General features: G+C 40.7%; 2 protein-coding genes and 1 pseudogene across 2 annotated transcripts in view; 2 read left to right on the forward strand and 1 right to left on the reverse strand.

Moving 5' to 3' along the window:
- The window catches only part of LOC123509440 (osteoclast-stimulating factor 1-like), a 17,445-nt gene extending 6,704 nt beyond the window's left edge, over positions 1 to 10,741 (reverse strand). Inside the window, 3 exon segments of the mRNA XM_045263729.1 lie at positions 1,671 to 1,717; positions 10,169 to 10,518; positions 10,737 to 10,741. Of these exon segments, the coding sequence (XP_045119664.1) occupies positions 1,671 to 1,717; positions 10,169 to 10,518; positions 10,737 to 10,741 (402 nt within the window).
- Positions 10,742 to 12,565: 1,824 nt separating this feature from the next.
- Positions 12,566 to 20,000, forward strand: part of LOC123509704 — a 10,852-nt gene continuing 3,417 nt past the window's right edge. Inside the window, exons 1-3 of the mRNA XM_045264203.1 lie at positions 12,566 to 13,208; positions 16,232 to 16,416; positions 19,422 to 19,564. Coding sequence (XP_045120138.1) covers positions 16,235 to 16,416; positions 19,422 to 19,564 — 325 coding nt within the window. The 5' untranslated portion in view covers positions 12,566 to 13,208; positions 16,232 to 16,234. The remainder of the gene's footprint in view (positions 13,209 to 16,231; positions 16,417 to 19,421; positions 19,565 to 20,000) is intronic.
- LOC123509705 lies at positions 13,259 to 15,690 on the forward strand (annotated as a pseudogene).

Consider the following 20,000-nt stretch of genomic DNA (forward strand, 5'->3'; position numbering starts at 1 on the left):
CAGTACACGAATGAGTCTCCTGTGTTAACATGGTGTTCTTCAGCCCAAATCATGCATTCAATCTGTCATTGATGTCCATGATAACCATACCAAGTATTGGATGTTAATAATGGAATAAACGTAGTAAATTTTCTATTCATTATCCATCATATTTTCCATGTGTGTTCAGAATATTTGGGTTGGTGTCGGTATGGGTCGCAACTTCAACTGCCGACACTGTAAAATTAGATAAACACACACACACACACACACACACACACACACACACACACACACACACACACACACACACACCCGGTGGCTCAGTGGTTAGAGCGCTGGCTTCACAAGCCAGAGGACCGCGGTTCGATTCCCCGGCCGGGTGGAGATATTTGGGTGTCTCCTTTCACGTGTAGCCCCTGTTCACCTAGCAGTGAGTAGGTACGGGATGTAAATCGAGGAGTTGTGACCTTGTTGTCCCTGTGTGTGGTGTGTGCCTGATCTCAGGCCTATCCGTAGATCGGAAATAATGAGCTCTGAGCTCGTTCCGTAGGGTAACGTCTGGCTGTCTCGTCAGAAACTGCAGCAGATCAAACAGTGAAACACACACACACACACACACACATTTCACTACATGGACAAAGAAATGATGAAGAAATTGATAAGTACTAAAATAAGACCCAGATTGGAATATGCAGGAGTTGTGTGGACACCCCATAAAAAGAAACACATAAAGAAATTGGAGAGACTACAAAAAATGGCTACAAGAATGGTTCCAGAATTTAAAGGGATGACATATGAGGAGAGACTAAAAGCTATGGATCTACCAACCCTGGAACAGAGAAGAGAGAGAGGGGATCTGATACAAGTTTATAAATTGATTAACGAAATGAATCAAGTGGATAATGAGAAACTAATCCTGAGAGAAGAATATGACTAGAAGCACAAGATCGCATAGTAAGAAACTGAGGAAGGGAAGATGTCTGAGAGATGTGTTGAGTCTTAGAACAGTTTGAGTGAGGAAGTGGTGTCAGCAACGAGTGTGCATAGTTTTAAAGAAAAATTGGATAAGTGTAGGTATGGAGACGGGGCCACATGAGCATAAAGCCCAAGCCCTGTAAAACTAGAACTAGTTAAATACACACACACACACACACATTTAATAATTCCAGAAGAGTATCAACCATGAAAGAAGTGATATTGGCAAGAAAGGTACATATAAGAAAACAAATATAGACACTCATATTGATATGCTGATACACTGGTATTGGTGTTAGTGGTGTCATACCCAGCTATTTTCAAAATATTGGTATAATATTAGCATCAGTATCAGCTGGATTTATTATACCACTATACATCACTGACTGGAAGTTATTAGGTTACACATAAATAGATTACTTTACAATGCTATAGAAGATAAATCATTCATCAGAGCACGTTGTTTTAAACTGGCAAAGACATACTAAACTCATTCTACTTTAAGTAGAAAACAAATGAAGATTTTTTTCATGTATTTTCAGTATTTAGAGGTAATCTTCATAATAATATTTTCTAATGTATATTACAATTTGTAAAGTAGGACAATTCTATTTGTAACTTTGTCAACAATGTAAAATTGAACATTCATTGACTGATTCCTCAATACTTTAGTCCCTCTGTGGATCTGCATACCTTTTCTCTATGGTACTCACCCGCTGAGCATTGTAGCTGGATGTCGCCTCAAAAACTTGCACATGACCTGTAAATATTCATAAACAATGATAATACAAACTTTGTACATACAATACAGGACAACATTTTTATATAATAGTGACATGAATACACAGTAGTAGTAAAATGTCAAGTAATATAACAAGTACAGTCTAAAACAGTGATGTGAAGCTGTTGTAGAAGTCTTCTAAGGCAAAGTTTCAATTTGATACTTGTTTTACTTTCAAATGAATCAAAGCTAAAATATTTGCTGTCTATCAACCCTTTTTTATCTACATGTGTATCAGAAAGCTGCATGAAACACTACAAGCACTAAACTGCAGAATATTGTTACCAAGTCAAGCCAAAGCAAAAATATGTATCAGAACCTGAAAAAGTTTTATGAAGACAGACAGACAGACACACAGACTGACTGACAGACAGACAGACAAACAGACATACACACACACACACACACACACACACACTTCGCGCTCCATAGAGAGCGGACGTGCCTCCTGCTCAGAGTGGCATCTAACTAACACTCCACACGCTAAGCAATGTGCTTGAGTGAGAATCGTTATTGGTAGTGAGGGGCAACCAGAGCGAGTGAACAAATGTACAGAGTGAACGTAGCCTGGTGGCGTGTACATGGGAGTGATCGGAGGTGTGAGAACCTCCACACTCCAAACGACAGAGCGGGAACCACACAAAGGCCAGCCATAGCAGCCGATAACGCATCCCACCACACACACGTAGCTATCAGGCCTGGCCCCCAGTGACCACACACCCACATGCTCCCAGGAAGAGTAAAAAAAAAAAAAAAAAAGTGGATAGACCGGTAAGAAATAAATTACCAAATTCAAAATATGTCGATGAGGCCCAGGAGCAAAGCCGAAAGTGGCCAGTCAAAGCATGAGTCCATCTTCAACAGGGGCAACAATGCAAGGTAGATTGGTAATGTTGGAGAAGAGATTTGAGGAGTTGGTGAAGGAATTAAAAGTTCAGAGGAGTGAGGAGGAGCAGGATAGAGAATTCCAAGGCTTTGAAGGAAAGAGTTAAGAGACTGGAGGAAAATGAAAACGATTGGTGGATGAGAATGCACACTTGAGAGTGGAGGTTGAAAAATACAAGAGACGGATGGAGGAGAAAATGGAGAGAGTAGTAAAGGAGAAAGATGACTTTAAGGAAATGATTAGTGAGCAGAATGAAAGGTTTGAAAGGAATGGGAACTGAAGAAAACACAATGGACTGAGTCGAGGAAGCAGAGATGGTTGGATTACAAGAAATAATTAAAGATCAGTTGAAGGAAGACAAAAAGAAAGGTCCAAGGAACTGGTTAATGTAATGAAGAATAAGGAAACATTGATAAGGAAATAGCAGAAAAGAAGAAGAGTGTGTTAATATTTGGGATGAAAGAACAAAATATAACATATAAGCCTAAGAGAATTAAGGAAGAATTGAAAACGGTAAGAGATCTGTTCAAAAATCTAAATGATGATGAAAAAAGACCTACAAGAAGAAGTGGAAGAGATCCATAGACTGGGTCCGTATAAGGAGGGAGTGAGCAGACCGATTAAAGTAGTACTGAAGTCACAACAATCTGCAGAGGATATCCTATATAGAACATCAAAGTTAAAGAGATAGAAGGTTGTAAAGAGGTGTTTGTGAGAAAGAATAGAAATGAGGAAGAGAGGAGAAGATATAAGGAATTGGTGGAAGAGGCGAGAAGGAAAAATGATGAGTGGTCTGAGGAGGAAAGAGAAAAGTTTTTTTGGAGAGTTATAGGAGAGAGTCAGAAAGTGGTATGTGGAAAGAAGGAATGCGGAGAAACCCCTAGAGGGAGCAGTGGGTGGACCGTAATGTATACTAATATAGATGGGATACTGTCAAGTAGATTGGAATTGCAAGACTATATGATGGTGGAGAAGCCTGATATAGTGTGTTTGACTGAGACAAAATTGCATGAAAAAACAAAGATAAATTTGGATAATAAATATAATATATGGAGAAAGGATAGAGAGAGTAAAGGTGGAGGAGGAGTTATGATTATGACGAAGAAATAAATAAATGTGGATAAGGTTTGGTATGGGAAGAACAACGCAGAAGTGATAAGCATGAGGATAAAAGTGATGGAAAAGAATTAATAATCATGGTGACCTATGTACCTCCTAAAACAAATTCTTGGACATTAAGGGAATACGACAATATGATCAAGGATACTTTACAGAGTTTGGAAAGTGTATTATCTGGAAAAGAAAGGTGATACTAGTAGGAGATTTTAATTGTAAGGAGGTGGATTGGGAAAATCTAGTAAGTGGTGTTGGAGAGGAAGCATGGGAGAGAGATTTCTTAATCTAATGATGGAAAATATGATGGAACAGAGGGTGAAGGAAAATACTAGATATAGAGGAGATGATGAACCGGCTAGACTGGATTTGGTGTTAACAAGAGAAGTGTACCTATGTGGAGATATACAATACAAATGTCCTTTGGGAAAGAGTGATCATGTGGTTATGGAAATGCAGATAGCAACAACACAGCGAAGGAAAGACGAGACATACAGGAGTGGTAGATTGAATTATAGAAAGATGGACACAGAAAGTTTGAAAAATTATTTCAGAAAATTAGATTGGGAGGAGATGTTACAAATCAGAGAAGTGCAAAAAAATATGAGATTTTTATGAAATATTATAAAGAAGGAGTTATGAAATTTGTACCAAAGTATAAACCGAGAGAGGAAGGAAGAAAGGATTGGTTTAATGCAACTTGTGTTAAGGCTAAGGAAAAGAGAGATGTGGCTTGGAAAAGATGGAAAAGAGCAGGAATATACTAAATAAGGAGAATTATAGAGTGGCGAGAAATGAGTATGTGAGGGTAAGGAGGAGGAAGAAAGAAAATTTGAAAAGATATTGTAGACAAGAGTAAGGAACATCCAAAATTGTTTTACAGGTTCATAAATGGTAAACTTAAAAGAGAGAGTCCATTGAAAGATTAAAAGGAGAGCAAGGGATAGTAGATGACCCTAAGAATATAGCAGAATTGCTAAATAATAGGTTTCAGCAAGTATTTACTGAAGAAACAATGTTTGTAAAGCCTCAGAATGTACAAGGAAATGTGCACATGGATGACATTAAGATACCTAAAAGGAGTTATATAAAATGTTGGAGGAACTTAAAGATGATAAAGCGATGGGACCAGATGAAGTTTCAGGAAAATTATTGAAGGAGTGTAGAGAAGAATTGATTGATCCATTATATGATATTATAAGGTGCTCATTAGAAACAGGGGAAGTACCAGTAGAGTGGAAAAGAGCTGAAGTGGTGCCCATTTATAAGGGAGGCAGTAAGGAAGAGCCTCTTAACTATAGACCTGTGTCTCTAACAAGTGTGGTCGGTAAGATTTGTGAGAGGGTGATAAAGAAATATTGGATACGGTTCCTGGAGGATCATAAGTTATTATCGGATCATCAATTTGGCTTTAGGAAAGGGAGGTCATGTGTAACAAATCTACTGAGCTTTTATTCAAGAGTGGTTGACAAAATACAAGAGAGAGGATGGATGGACTGTGTATATTTGGATTTAAAGAAAGCTTTTGACAAGGTACCTCACATGAGACTGCTATGGAAATTAGAGATTTATGGAGGACTGAAAGGAAAAGTGTTAAAGTGGATGGAAAACTACTTGAGATGGAGGGAGATGAGAACGGTAATAAGGGATGCAAAGTCGGACTGGTTGGTGGTGGAGAGTGGAGTCCCACAAGGCTCAGTGCTGGCACCAATACTTTTCCTTGTATATATTAATGACATGCCAGAGGAGTAAACAGTTATATTAATTTGTTTGAGGATGATGCGAAGTTGTGTAGGTGTGTGAAGAGTGAAGAAGATTGTGAAATTTTACAGGCAGATCTGGATAAGATTTGGGAGTGGAGCAAGAGGTGGCAAATGGAATTTAATCTGAGCAAAAGTCATGTGATGGAGATGGGGAAGAGTGGAAGACGGCCAAGAGGGTCATATAAGATGGGTGAAGAAGTAGTGTTGAAAAAGGTGGAAAAGGAAAAGGATTTGGGAGTGATAATACAAGACCATGGGCAGTTTGAGGCTCATATTGATAAGATGTTTGGAGAAACGTATAATTTGATAAAAATATTGGATTAGCCTTCCATTATATGGATAAAGATATGATGAAGAAATTAATTAGTACGGTAATTAGACCAAGATTGGAATATGCTGGAGTGGTTTGGTCCCCTTATAAAAAGAAGCATATAAGGAAGTTGGAGAGATTGCAGAGAATGGCAACAAAAATGGTTCCGGAATTGGCAGAAATGACCTATGAGGAGAGATTAAAAGAAATGAATTTGCTTACCTTGGAACAAAGAAGAGAAAGAGGAGATTTAATACAGGTTTATAAACTGTTGAACGGACTGGATGAAGTGGATAATGAGCAAATGATGTTGAGAGAGGAAAACTTAAATAGAACTACAAGATCGCATAGTAAAAGATAGCCAAGGAATATGCTTGAAGGATGTGAAGAAATATAGTTTCCCACAAAGATGTATGGAGGTGTGGAATAGTTTGAGTGAGGAGGTGGTGTCAGCGAGGAGTGTGCATAGTTTTAAAGGAAAGTTGGATGTGTGTAGATATGGAGACGGGCCACACGAGTATGATACCCAGTAAAATTACAACGGGCCACACAAATAGTAAGAGGTTTTGCGGTTTGATACATAGTTGTAATTAGATTATATGAAGGAAAGTACCTGTAAAATTACAACTAGGTGAATACACACACACACAAGAGTGACTGACATACTACAACATAGAGAGGGATGGGTGGATGCTATCTACCTGGACTTGAGAAAGGCCTTTGATAAAGTACCACACAATAGACTGATGTGGAAACTAAAGATGACTGGAGGAGCAAATGATAAACTAGCAAAATGGATGGAAAATTACTTAATGGGAAGAGAAATGAGAACAGTGGTGAGAGGAAGGAAGTCCGAGTGGAAGAAGGTAACCAGTGGAGTTCCACAAGGGTCAGTGCTGGGTCCCATCATGTTTTTGATTTATGTTAATGATATGCCAGTAGGAATTGACAGTTATATGAACATGTTTGCGGACGATACTAAAATTATGAGGAGAGTAAAGAATGTGGAAGATTGTAACAAGTTACAGGAAGATCTTGATAAAATATATGAGTGGAGTAAAGAGTGGCAGATGGAATTTAATATAGACAAGACCCATGTTATGAAAATGGGAAGAAGTAGATACAGACCAAACTGGGATTACAGACTGGGTGATGAGAAAATTAAAGAGACCAATGAGGAGAAAGACTTAGGAGTAACGTGCAAAACACTTTGTCACCGGAGAAACACATTAACAAGATTTTTTGGAAAACATACAACATGCTTCAAAATATTGGCCTTGCATTCCACTACCTAGATGAAGGAATGATGAAGAAGATATTATGTACCTTAATAAGACCCCAGCTAGAATATGCAGCATGTGTCTGGTCACTGCATATGAAGAAAAATGTGAAGAAGGTAGAAAGGGTACAAAGGCTGGCAACAAGGATGGTACCAGGACTCAGGGAGTTAGACTATGAGGAAAGACTGAGGAAGCTGGGGCTGACCACATTAGAAGAGAGAAGAACAAGAGGAGACATGATAACTATGTATAAATTGGTGAACAAGATTGACATACTGGATAGAGAGTTGATAAAGGTGACCACAAGTAATCATCTCCGAGGACATGGAAAAAAGCTAATAAAGGACATCTGTCTAAATGACGTGAGAAAATACAGTTTCCCGCATCGTAGCATTGATAAGTGGAATAAATTGAGCAGTCATGTCGTTGACGTGGTGTGTGTCAATCAGATGAAAGAGAGATATGACAGAAATGGACAAGGAGACAGGACACAGAGAGCTTAGCTCAGGCCCTGTAATACACAAATAGGTAAATACACACACACATACACACACACACAAATGGGCAAGCCTCAATGTGTGGCCCCTGTTCACCTAGCAGTAAAAGGTACGGGATGTGACTCGAGGGGTTATGGCCTCGCTTTCCTGGTGTGTGGAGTGTGTTGTGGTCTCAGTCCTACCCGAAGATCAGTCTATGAGCTCTGAGCTTGCTCCTTAATGGGAAAGACTGGCTGGGTGACCAGCAGGTGACCGAGGTGAATTACACACACACACACACACACACACACACACACACACACACACACACACACACACACACACACACACACACACACACACACACACACACACACACACACAAACACACAGAATATGACATTTGAAGCACAAGATCGCATAGTAAAAAGCTGAGAAAAGGAAGATGTCTGAGAGATGTTAAAAAATATAGTTTCCCGCAAAGATGTATTGAGACGTGGAACAGTTTAAATGAAGAAGTAGTGTCTGCAACGAGTGTGCATACTTTTAAAGTAAGATTGGATAAGTGTAGATATGGAGACGGGCCACACGAGGATAAAGCCCAGGCCTTGTAAAACTACAACTAGGTAAATACAACTATGTAAATACACACACACACACACACACACACACACACACACACACACACACACACACACACCGCGTAGTGTAGTGGTTAGCACGCTCGACTCACAATCGAGAGGGCTGGGTTCAAGTCCAGGGAAGCGGCGAGGCAAATGGGCAAGCCTCTTAATGTGTGGCCCCTGTTCACCTAGCAGCAAATATGTACGGGATGCAACTCGAGGGGTTGTGGCCTCGCTTTCCCGGTGTGTGGAGTATGTTGTGGTCTCAGTCCTACTCGAAGATCAGTCTATGAGCTCTGAGCTCACTCCGTAATGGGGAAAACTGGCTGGGTGACCAGCAGGCGACCGAGGTGAATTACACACACACACACACACACACACACACACACACACACACACACACACACACACACACACACACACACACACACACACACACACACACACACACACACACACACCGCGTAGTGTAGTGGTTAGCACGCTCGACTCACAATCAAGAGGGTCCGGGTTCAAGTCCCGTAGGCGGTGAGGCAAATGGGCAAGCCTCTTAATGTGTAGCCCCTGGTCACCTAGCAGTAAATAGGTACAGGATGTAACTCGAGGGGTTATGGCCTCGCTTTCCCAGTGTGTGGAGTGTGTTGTGGTCTCAGTCCTACCCGAAGATCAGTCTATGAGCTCTGAGCTCACTCCATAATGGGGAAGACCGGCTGGGTGACCAGCAGGCAACCAAGGTGAATGACACACGCACACACACACACATGATAGAAGAGAAAGAGGAGACCAAATAATGATGAAAAAAAAAGGTCAACTGCATTGAGAAGATATATAGGCAGTACCTAGTGTAGATGAAAGGAAAGAAGATTGAGATGAGTCAGTGTCTAAGGGACATCAAGAAGTATAGTTTTCCGCATAGAACTGTGGATATTTGGAATGACTTCAGTGAGGAGGTAATTATAGTAACCAAAGTATATATATTTAAAGTAATGTTTTATAAATATACATAAGGAGACAAGTCATTATGAGCCCTGCTCAAACCCTGATATATACAACCAGGGAGGCGATGGCATGGTGGATAAGGTGGTGAGCGTGGGATTGGGCAGATGTCCATGTACCGCCTTGAAACTATGCCATTTGTTAAGTGGCTTAAAGTTACTTGCATGTCACCATGATACCCAGGTTTTAGGTGGTTACACCAAAGATGTGCTTGGGTGGTGATATGGGCCTTAATATGGGTACCAATATAAATAAAATTGCCTGTGCCACTAATGGGTGGAAGCTGAACAGCACTTCCTATACATACTCTTCAAGTATACCTCCAGGTGCTATAGGCCATAGGGTATAAAAAAAAAAAAAAAAAAAAAAAAAAAAAAAAAAAATATATATATATATATATATATATATATATATATATATATATATATATACCTAGATTCTTACCTAGATGGGGCTTAACCCCATCTAGAAACAAGCGATGCCTCCAACCATAAATGCAAAAAGATGTTCTTGAATTAAAGCTTGAGGTTGGCTAATGTTGGCATCACCAAAATGGGTTGGGTAATGAGCTGGTAAGACTCATAATGTACTTTATGGAAAATTGATTCAATAAGGCAGTTGGCAGAATACTGAGAACACAGATGAAGAGACTACAAAACTAATCAAAATGATACAGCCTTGGACCAAGAGCAAGGTGAAGAAGACGTTTGAAGGCCTTTACTGAACGAGCTGAGACAACATTTTCAGGTAGAGATTTTCAGATGTTAATGACTCTAACTGAAAAGAAATGAGCCCTAATGTCAGTGTTACACCATGGAATAAACAGCTTAAGAGAATGACCTCTTATACCCCTATTCGAATTTCTTACAAACAAATGACTGAGATGAGGGCAATAACCATTCAGAGTCTTAAACACCAGAATAAGGTCAGCCCTAATCAACCTGCCCTTAATGGAATACAAATTAGCCGAGCAAGACGTTCACTATAAGACAAATCTTGGTATCCCTCAATTTTCTTGGTCCACCGTCTCTGGACAACTTCCAGTAATTTGAGATCTCCAGGGTAACCAGTGAACCAAGCCACAGAAGCGAAATCGATGACGGGGCAAATGTGAGAAATAAAGACTGTTTTCATAAAATCAGGAGATCTGCAGACTGTTCCCTTCCAGATAGAGAACCCAACGCCGCTAACCTTCCTAGCAATTTCTCTAACATGGAGGTGGAACTTAAGTGAGGCATCCACACGAACTCCAAGGTCCTTGTGATTCTCAACATCCTTAATTGGTTGATCATCAATAAAGTACGGCAGAAGAACAGGTGCATCTCTGAGATTCCTACAAAAATTAATTTGAACACATTTATGAACAGAGAATGCAAGACCCCATGAGCTAACTGTTCTATGGAGTAGGTTGATATCACTTTGCAGACTGATGTGAGAATGAAGGTGGTCCAACAACGAGAAGGAAGATGGTAAATAAAGATTTAGATCATCAGCAAACAGACAGAATTTGCAACTATCCACTCGCGGCTCGTCCCAAACCAGGCACATCACCACATAGCGCAACATTAACTGTCTTCCTCCCTGGACACACACTGAAGAAAAATTTCCTTCCTTTTAGAACAGAAGTGTCTAGTAGTTCTCCCTTGTCTTAGTCCACGAGTAGCTCTTTTCAGGAGTGGTGCTGTGAATTCACATAGGGTTATGGTTTGTGACGCGTTATCAGAAGACCACATCCGGTGTGACGAGATCTACGAGGAAGGTGAACTGAGGTTCTGGTGAAGGCCAAACTTAATGAACTTTATTGAAGATATAGTTGTTTTAAGACAGTGCTTGCAAAAAAAAAAAAAAAAAATATATATATATATATATATATATATATATATATATATATATATATATATATATATATATATATATATATATATATATATATATATATATATATATATATATATATAGGATGCCAGGGGACAATAAAACGTGGCTGGATGAATGAGAATAATGGAAGAATTGCTGTAAAATAACCATAATGAAGGTCAGTCCCAAACTGGGAAGACACAAGTGTCTAGTTGTGATTGTGTGCGTTCCCTTTGCTATAACCAAATGGACGTGGTCGCATAATATACTCGCATAATACGCAACGTTATGTTCTACCTAGTTATGCCGTGGCAAGCAGCATGTGACATAATTATTAAAAATAGGTTGATTACCGATTGGATCGTTTCAAACTAGAAAAGATGTAATGGAAGTGAAGTATCGTATCCGTACGTGTAGTCTACCCGTTGTTGATTTAATTTCATTATTATCCTCGTAGTTTCGTGTATATACATACTTTTTTTCTTTTCCAACTGACGTCACGAGAATCTTTAATTGAAGCCCTCGTTGTCAGTCGGGAGAGACGTTCAATATGTGGGTTGCACAATATTTTGACGGTGGCCCCTAGACATTCAATATTATTGTACAATATTTTGGTTTGTGCAAAAGATTGTACCGTATGGAGGCGATATTGAAGGTTGTGCAATATATTGCGCAATCGTGAGCACACGTACAACCACATTGTGCAAACAGTCAGTCCCTGCCAGAACTTCATAACGTCAACATGTTGACTGACTCTAGATTGTGTTGCGTGATGATTGCTGTGGCAGCAAGTCGTAAGAAAGGGAAGAAAAAAGGCTCGCAGAAGGGTAGAAAATGGGCCAAACAGTAGTTTATTGATAGGGAGAAGTTCACCCACGAAAAATTACTCAATGAACTGAGAGTATTTGAACCAAATGATTTCCGTAAATTTGTACGAATGAATGGATAATTATTAGATGAGCTCCTTGCTACTGAAATCGAAAAAAAAAAGGAAGAGAGAGAGAGAGAGAGACAAACACCTCACACGACCGCTGGAGAGAAACTGACAGGATATTGCGCAATATAGCCAACCCAGTGCTTCCATGAGTTGATGAAATCTTACCCTAGATTTTGGTCAATTTTACTCTAGATTCGAGTGTTTTACCCTAGATTGTCGAAGTTGCCCATTAAGTGTTGATTAATGCACTCTTATCATACATAAGTTTAAATATTGCCCTCCCCCCCAAACACACACACAGGACTACACACTACAGCCACTACTGCGGCTGCTCTGTGTGGACTCGTCCTCGCAAGTGACTGACTCTGTGTGTGAACTGTGATCTAACCGTCCGAAGGTTCAAAACGTGTACGCGTAGTAGACGGGTGAGTGGAGACTGGGGAGAAAGGGGATGGGGTGGGGGGGTGAGGGGATGATACAAGTCACGGGGATGATTGTGTACATGAATCGAACATGAAAGAGAACCAGCCTGCCACCAGATTGGTACCATTCATAGGGCGGCAGATTACCCTAAAATTACCCTAATTTATGCATTACCCTAAACACTACCCTAAGAAGGATCCAATTACCCTAGTTTAGGGTATTTTACCCTAAAATGGAAGCACTGTAGCCAACATACGATACAATATTATCCCGTTTGCGCAATATATTTTCAAGTTTTTGAAAATCACAATATATTGCACAACCTTTCAATATTGCCCACACGATCAATTATACTGCGCAAACCAAAATATTGCGCAATAACATTGAACGTCTAGGGGCCGCTAGAGATATAGCTTTATCTTCACTCTAGCACGCCCTTCAGTCCTATGAACGACATGATTATGGTTTGACATGTTTCCTTCCTTTGTGACACGTGCTCGGAAATGGCCCTTTCACTCTGTAATAGTATACCACCCATCTGATAACGCCTGCCACCATTGTTAACCTCCGTATGACATTTGAACCTTAAAGAACACATGTTGCAATGTCCTGTCAAGATTAATTCAGCCACTTGATCATTTTCTAAAAAAAAAAAAAAAAAAAACAATAGGAAAACTATTGCATTTTCTTTTCCTATATGTATAAGTTACCGTAGTAGTGCTGGGTGAACTCTGAAGAACAAACATCGGTGTGCACTTCATCAGCAGAGAAGAACCGTACAGTCCGTACTTTCTGCTTGATAGGGGGTAAGTACGAGATTTGAAAAATATGCTAGCTTTTCTTGATGAAACACACTCTCTCTCTCTCTCTCTCTCTCTCTCTCTCTCTGACTGACACTGCCAACTTGCCAAGGTTCTCTATCCTGACAGCATGGACATGTGCACTGCCAAAATATGGTGTGTCGCGGGGTTTGAAAACAATATTTTTTTTTGTGAAGTTTTGCAAGCTGAAAATTTAATACTAGAGGGACTCTTAATTTCAATTATTTCACATGTATTCAACAGCGAACAATTAATATGCTGCATTTACACCGAGCGAGTCGTGTGGAGTCGAGTCGTCAATTAAGACACATTATAAATCGCCACCTCAGTTTTAACATTGATTTGTATGGGTCTGTGAAAAAAAAAATAAATAAAATAAATAATAATAATACACCGATGCTTCGAGTTTACGTCACATCCTGTTGCGTCGTGTCGATTCACATATGGCTGAGCCTACTTTTGAGACTTTTGACGTCATGCACTCGTAACGAGTCTGCTGGCCCTGCAGTATTATGTGCGTGTCTTCAAGTATGCTGGTAAAACTCCTAATCAACTTAGTTCGAGCTTTAGAACACCCTGCCATTTATGATTCCAGTGACCCCAGCCACCGGCCGGGATCGTGATATCATTGCTGCATTATGAAAAAGAGGTTGCTGCTCCATTGTCGTGTACATGCAGCTAGCTAGCTAAGTAAGACAAGTATTTTATTAATTTTGGGCCATTCATTGGGCCATGAACTATACTTACGGTCATTGTATTCAGGTAAGAGAACTGTTTTGTTAGTTTTGAACCATTCAATGAGGCTATGAAATATGTGCATACATTATACAGTTAATGTTTACAGGTAATTAAAGACAACATTTTATTCCTATTAGGCTATGAACTATATATATATATATATATATATATATATATATATATATATATATATATATATATATATATATATATATATGTGTGTGTGTGTGTGTGTGTGTGTGTGTGTGTGTAATTCACCTCGGTCGCTTCCTGGTCACCCAGCCAGTCTTCCCCATTACGGAGCGAGCTCAAAGCTCTTAGACCGATCTTCGGGTAGGACTGAGACCACAACACACAACACACACCGGGAAGGCGAGGCCACAACCCCTCGAGTTACATCCCGTACCTATTTACTGCTGGGTGAACAGGGGCTACACATTAAGAGGCATGCCCATTTGCCTCGTCGCTTACCGGGACTCGAACCCGGTCCTCTCGATTGTGAGTCGAGCGTGGTAACCACTACACTATGCGGTGTTTCACTGTTTGATCTGCTGTAGTCTCTGACGAGACAGCCAGACGTTACCCTACGGAACGAGCTCAGAGCTCATTATTTCCGATCTTCGGATAGGCCTGAGACCAGGCACACACCACACACCGGGACAACAAGGTCACAACTCCTCGATTTACATTCCGTACCTACTCATCGCTAGGTGAACAGGGGCTACACGTGAAAGAAGACACCCAAATATCTCCACCCGGCCGGGGATCGAACCCCGGTCCTCTGGCTTGTGAAGCCAGCGCTCTAACCACTGAGCTAGCGGGTGTGTGTGTGTGTGTGTGTGTGTGTGTGTGTGTGTGTGTTATTTATTTGTTAATTTTATTGAACTCTTACAGAAGCCGAATGTAAGAATAAATGGCGCCACCTGAGAAACAACTTCACCAGGGAGAGAAGAAAGAATAATGAAAACCCATCTGGATCAGATAATGCACAAACAAGGAGGTGGGTGTACTACGATGCCATGCAATTTCTGATTCCTCATGTGACGCCACGACCAACATCTTCAAAAGTCCTTCAAACACCTCTTAATGAAGACACCTGTCATGAAACGGAAGATGGAACTCAAGATTCTTCAATTTCTGCCGTCATCTAAACATCAGAAAATGCATTTCCTCAAAAGATTGCCAGATACCCCGAAACTTGTTAGGATCGTAGCAATGGTAAGCCTTTTCTTCCCAAATCAAAGAGGCTTTGTATCGCAAGAAAGCATAGCAAGGCTAGTGAAAATGAGATGGTTATGCATTTCCTAGAGTGCCTAGACAACCTAAAACAGCGTCGTCACAAAATGATAACAACGGAGATCGCCTGTTTTTGTTATATATAAAGCCTGCTGCCTATAATGAAACAACTGGAGCCATTTGACAACATGGGGATAAGAATTTAAATACATAAAGCATTTCGCAGGAAGATGTTCAAGACCGCACCCTGTTTAGTATGGGTACTGGACTGAACAGAATCACTCACATTATACCAACACCATCACCAACATCCCATGCAGGTGACAGCTATACATACAGTACAATGAGCAGTATTCTAACCTCTGAGAAGTAGTTTAGATGATAATGTTTCACTCACCATATGGAATCCATTACTGCCATCAGTTCACTAATTTGCTAATGCTATACATGTAATGCATGATTTTTGTAATTTTCAATAAATCTTAAAAAATGGCCTTTCTTTCTTCATTTCCAATTGCACGTCTGTAGTTAGTGTTGATTTTCCTAATGGAAGGTCCAACCAACTCCACCAGCTACTACACCAAAAACTTGTAGAATTCTTCTGGATGGTCTGAGAATAAATAGAAGAAGCTATCGAGATCATGGCCTCTTAGTGTTTAAATGATATATCCAGACTCAAGTTTTACTTTTAAATCTGAGATCAAATGGGTCACTTAGTGACTTAATTTAGTCTCAGGTTGACACAGTAGGTGTAAACGGAGATTATTAAAAATGACTCACACCAAATGATCTGACGGGACTGGACTCGACGCGCCTTGCTCTGTGTAAATGCAGCCTTATGTCAAAACAGACTCCTGAGTGGTTATCACGAAATACTCTATCCCTATCAAAGATTTTTTGCAAGTCAAGTTATAAGATGTAGAATTTTTTTTTTTTTTCTGATCTGCACAATGCATAATACTGCATTAATGCTTCCTCTGTCTGGCCTAACCATACGCTGCATGTCATCAAAGTTAATTGATGTTCTGTTACAGAAAATGAATTTGTTCAAGAAAATGTGTCCTGTCAAAAGGAAAGAGCTATATGTTCCACAGAGAGAATTAGTCATTTCCTCTCCCACGGGAGTGACACATCCAATACACATCGTCATCGACAAGGAGACCAATTGTTTAAAAGGTGTGCCTCCTGGCTGGAGAGAGCAGATGGATATTATAACTGGGTAGGTACTATAATCTTTTCTCGTTGTGAACTTTTATCTAGGTCTGCCTGAACAGGCGTGAGGGTGTCCCTCACCACGCCCTACAACAGTGCTTTCAACATTTTCGAAGTGATTATCTTAAAATGGTTCGCATTTATCAATAATTATTACCGCATTGAACATATCATACTGGGTTATATTGGATTTTTTTTCTTTTGCATTTACATGAACTGCACGGGTCAAATAGTATTTAAGGATCCAGGACGAATACAAAGTTTTCTATTTTTGTTTATATGAAAATCAGATAGATATAAGATATTCAATACAGCTCGTTGGGCTGAATACTTTGAACAGCTGTTCATGGTAGATCCTCTAAACGGACAGCTCCAAACTGCAGGGTTACAGATGCTGGATGTTGATCCACACATTGACGAAACTACACCCTCCATTGATGATGTCAAAAAGGCTGTGGCAAAGTTGAGGGGTGGAAAGGTAGCTGGCATCAGTGTGGAACTGCTCAAAGCAGCGGGTAAGGCCATGATCTGTGGGTTGCGTGCGGTCTTGACTGCTGTATGGTATTCAGGTACCATTCCCACTGACTGAAAAAAGGGGTTGGTCATCCCTCTCTGGAAGCGGAAAGGGGAGCATCAGGACTGCAACAACTACCGCAGTATAAGACTGCTCAACGTACCAAGCAAGGTGCTTGCCCATTTGCTGTTGATGCGTATCCGCAGTCACCTGCTGAAACACCAGAGACTTGAACAGTCTGGGTTCACGCCCAGTAAGTCAACAACTGACTGGATCCTAGTGCTTCGCGTACTGGTGGAGCGCCGACGTGAGTTTCAACAAGGGATGCTTGCAACCCATGTTGATTTCAAAAAGGCGTTTGATTCAGTGCATCAAGAGCCACTCTGGGATCTTCTACGTCTCCATGGGATTCCTGCAAGGATTATTGGTCTATTTCTCCGGGACTGTGAGTGCTGTGAAGTGTGGTGGGGGCGTGTCCAGCTTCTTTCCTGTGAATCCGGGAGTGAGGCAGGGATGCTTGCTTGCTCCATCATTTTTCAACACTTGCATGGACTGGGTACTAGGCAGAGTTGTAGACCAAAGTCATTGTGGAGCATCTGTCGGCAGTATTGAGATTACAGATCTTGTTTTTTGCCGATGATGCAGTAATCTTTGCAGAGTCCCTGGAGGTTCTGGTAATGTCTCTAGAAACACTGCACGAGGAGGCGAAGCCCTTGGACTCCAGGTTTCCTGGCCCAAGACTAAGGTTCAGGTGTTTGGAGACTTACTGGTTGAAACAGTACAGTATGTCCATGCGTGTGGCAAGGACATTGAGATCCCGGAAAACTTCACATACCTTGATAATGTAGTGTGTGACGACGATGGGTCGAGCCAGAAAGTTGTATGGCGGATTGGCCTGGCCCATGGTGTTATGGACTCGCTCAACACGAGTATTTGGCGTTGTCGGTGCAGACAGACGAAGATTCGAATCTTCGAGTCGCTGGTGATCATGTCTTACTCTATAGTTGTGAGACATGGACGCTGAACACCGATCTGAAGAGGCGAATTGATGTCTTTGGTACTAAATACCTTCGTAGATCATGGGGTACCTCTGGTATGACTTTTTGTCAAATTAACGATTGCTCCGTGAGATTGATTCGACGCTGATTACCAGCATAGTCCGTCAGCGTCAACTGCGACTATATGGGGATGTGGCAAGCTACCCGGAAACCAATCCTGCATATCGGGTTGTCTGCGAAAGGGATAACCCAGCATGGAGGAGACCAAAGGGATGTCCATAGAACTTATGGTTGCGGCAAGTTGATGCCTCTTGCTGAGAGTTACTTGGCATGGGAGGGAGCCTGCATGGAGACTTGCAAGGCATGACTGCCTGTAGTGGCGTCATAGGCTAAGCAAGGTGACGGCCCCCCCCCCCGGCATATGCTCCCCATGATTGATTGATGATAGTCATACATATTTATCAGTGATCACTTTATGTTTGCTGTGGTTCATCAGTATGGAGGTTAATCTCGCATTGACTGTACATCTTATTTATTCAGGGTTTGGTCACAGAAATGGCTACACGGGCATCAGATGACACGTTCAATCTGTTAAGTCTATTGGTCTTCATTCCAAGGACAACATAGACTATAGAGAATGCTTGCTCGCAGAGATAAGTGGTAGAAAATCCTATGAAAATTTGCACTTGAGAGACTAGTGTTGGTATATCCTACAAACGAGAGATGCAGGTGTCTAGACTGGCCTTGGTCTCAAACATTATTTTCCGTGCATTATTTGTCCTGAGCGTGATAAATTCTTCTTTTGCTGGACAGTGGCACCATGCGTGCTTTGGGGTCCGAGATGTCTCCAAGTGCACGGGTTCGAATCCTGTCCATGATCCGAATGTAGGTAGGGCTTCCTCACTCGGGGCAACAGTTTCTTAGCGGGTGGGCTTTTAGATAGGAGGTACCCCAAAAAGTATCTCCTTTAGCCCATAAATTCCCGTGAAAAACCCACATGGTATAAAATAAAAAAAAAGACCTCTATTCACACAGAATATCCATTATCCCCAAAATACGAATCCATTACCATACTAGCATTATTTATCCCAGGGTTGGGAAAGACTGCCCTGCAAGTTCTAGGTGGTTACACCAAAGATGCGCTTGGGTGGTGATATGGCCAGTAACATGGGTACCGCAATAAATAAAATTACCTGTACCACTAATGGGTGGAAGCTGAACAACGCTTCCCATACATACTCTTCAAGTATACCTACAGGTGCTATAGGACATAACATAAAAAAAAAAGAAAAAAAAATGGGGTGATGAATACCAACGCCACCACCGGTCACCACCACACAGATGATGATGATGATAGTCTTGGGACAACTTTGATTTGCTATTGTGAAGAAAAGGGCGGAAGAGCAGTGATGAGATTATCATTTATGGTGAATATGGGATATTCACCTTGTATGTTTTACCATTAAGTGTCTTAAGCTCAAAATTTTCTGTTATTTGTAGTAAATGTGCCGTGAAAGATGATCGTGAAGCTGTGCGATCAATAATGACATTTCTGCAAGCGAAAGGGAATCCTGAAGCTGGTCTCAGCAGTGATGTTCCTGAATTCTTCAATGCTTCAATCAGTAAGCCACCAGGTCCCTGGGGTAAGCACTGAGCAGTGCATATCAAATAGTATAGTGACCATGTACTTTATTATGCCCCTGTATGTCATAATGATTCGATATCAAATTTTGAGACACTTTCTTATACGAAAGACTATTTTCAAAGATTTTAATTTTTCTTCCTCTCATCAGCTTGAGTACAATTTCTATATGAAATTGCTGTTTGTTTTTTATGAGCTTATTCCATGCGATTATATTCTATACTTCTGCTTCATTTTTTTTTTTTTCTTTTTGTCTTACTCTCTTCACTCAGTTTCTTTCTGTGATGCTTCTTTTGTTTATCCTCTCTTCAGTCTGCTTCTCTTATTTTTTTATTTATCTATGTACTTCCACTTCCATTGCCTTCTTTCCATCTTCCTCAAGATGTGGCCGTTCCATCTCCTATTCTAATATTTGTGACGAAAATATATGTATAATT

Source organism: Portunus trituberculatus, chromosome 27, assembly GCF_017591435.1.
Source record: "Portunus trituberculatus isolate SZX2019 chromosome 27, ASM1759143v1, whole genome shotgun sequence".
NCBI lineage: Eukaryota > Metazoa > Arthropoda > Malacostraca > Decapoda > Portunidae > Portunus > Portunus trituberculatus.